The sequence below is a fragment of the Aphanomyces astaci genome (genome assembly GCF_000520075.1).
Source record: "Aphanomyces astaci strain APO3 unplaced genomic scaffold supercont1.441, whole genome shotgun sequence".
Lineage (NCBI taxonomy): Eukaryota > Oomycota > Saprolegniomycetes > Saprolegniales > Verrucalvaceae > Aphanomyces > Aphanomyces astaci.
In genome coordinates, this window is record NW_009798704.1 from 3422 (window position 1) to 3640 (window position 219).

The 219-nt window shown below is 47.5% G+C and overlaps 1 protein-coding gene across 1 annotated transcript; it reads left to right on the plus strand.

Annotated features, from left to right (window-relative positions):
* On the plus strand, nt 1-93 carry H257_19259 (hypothetical protein; the record flags this gene model as incomplete). The annotated part of the gene is made up of 1 exon (XM_009848407.1): nt 1-93. A coding segment is annotated over one exon (93 nt), but the record flags the coding sequence as incomplete, so codon positions are not given.
* Between the last annotated feature and the right edge of the window lie 126 nt (nt 94-219).

Genomic DNA, 219 nt, shown 5'->3' on the forward strand with positions numbered 1-219 from the left:
ATGAATGGCGACAACATTTACAAGATCCCCCACCTCAAGAAGGACGTGCAGATGAAGCGGGGGTTCGGGAATTGCACCCGTCATGTGACGAAGAGGTTTTGTTGGCCATTGACTCCATGGAGAGACGTATACTGGGAAGGACGGAATGCAACGCCCACCGAAGATATTTGTGTGTCACACTTTGAGTTATCCAATCATACTCAAGTATCAAAATTGGTG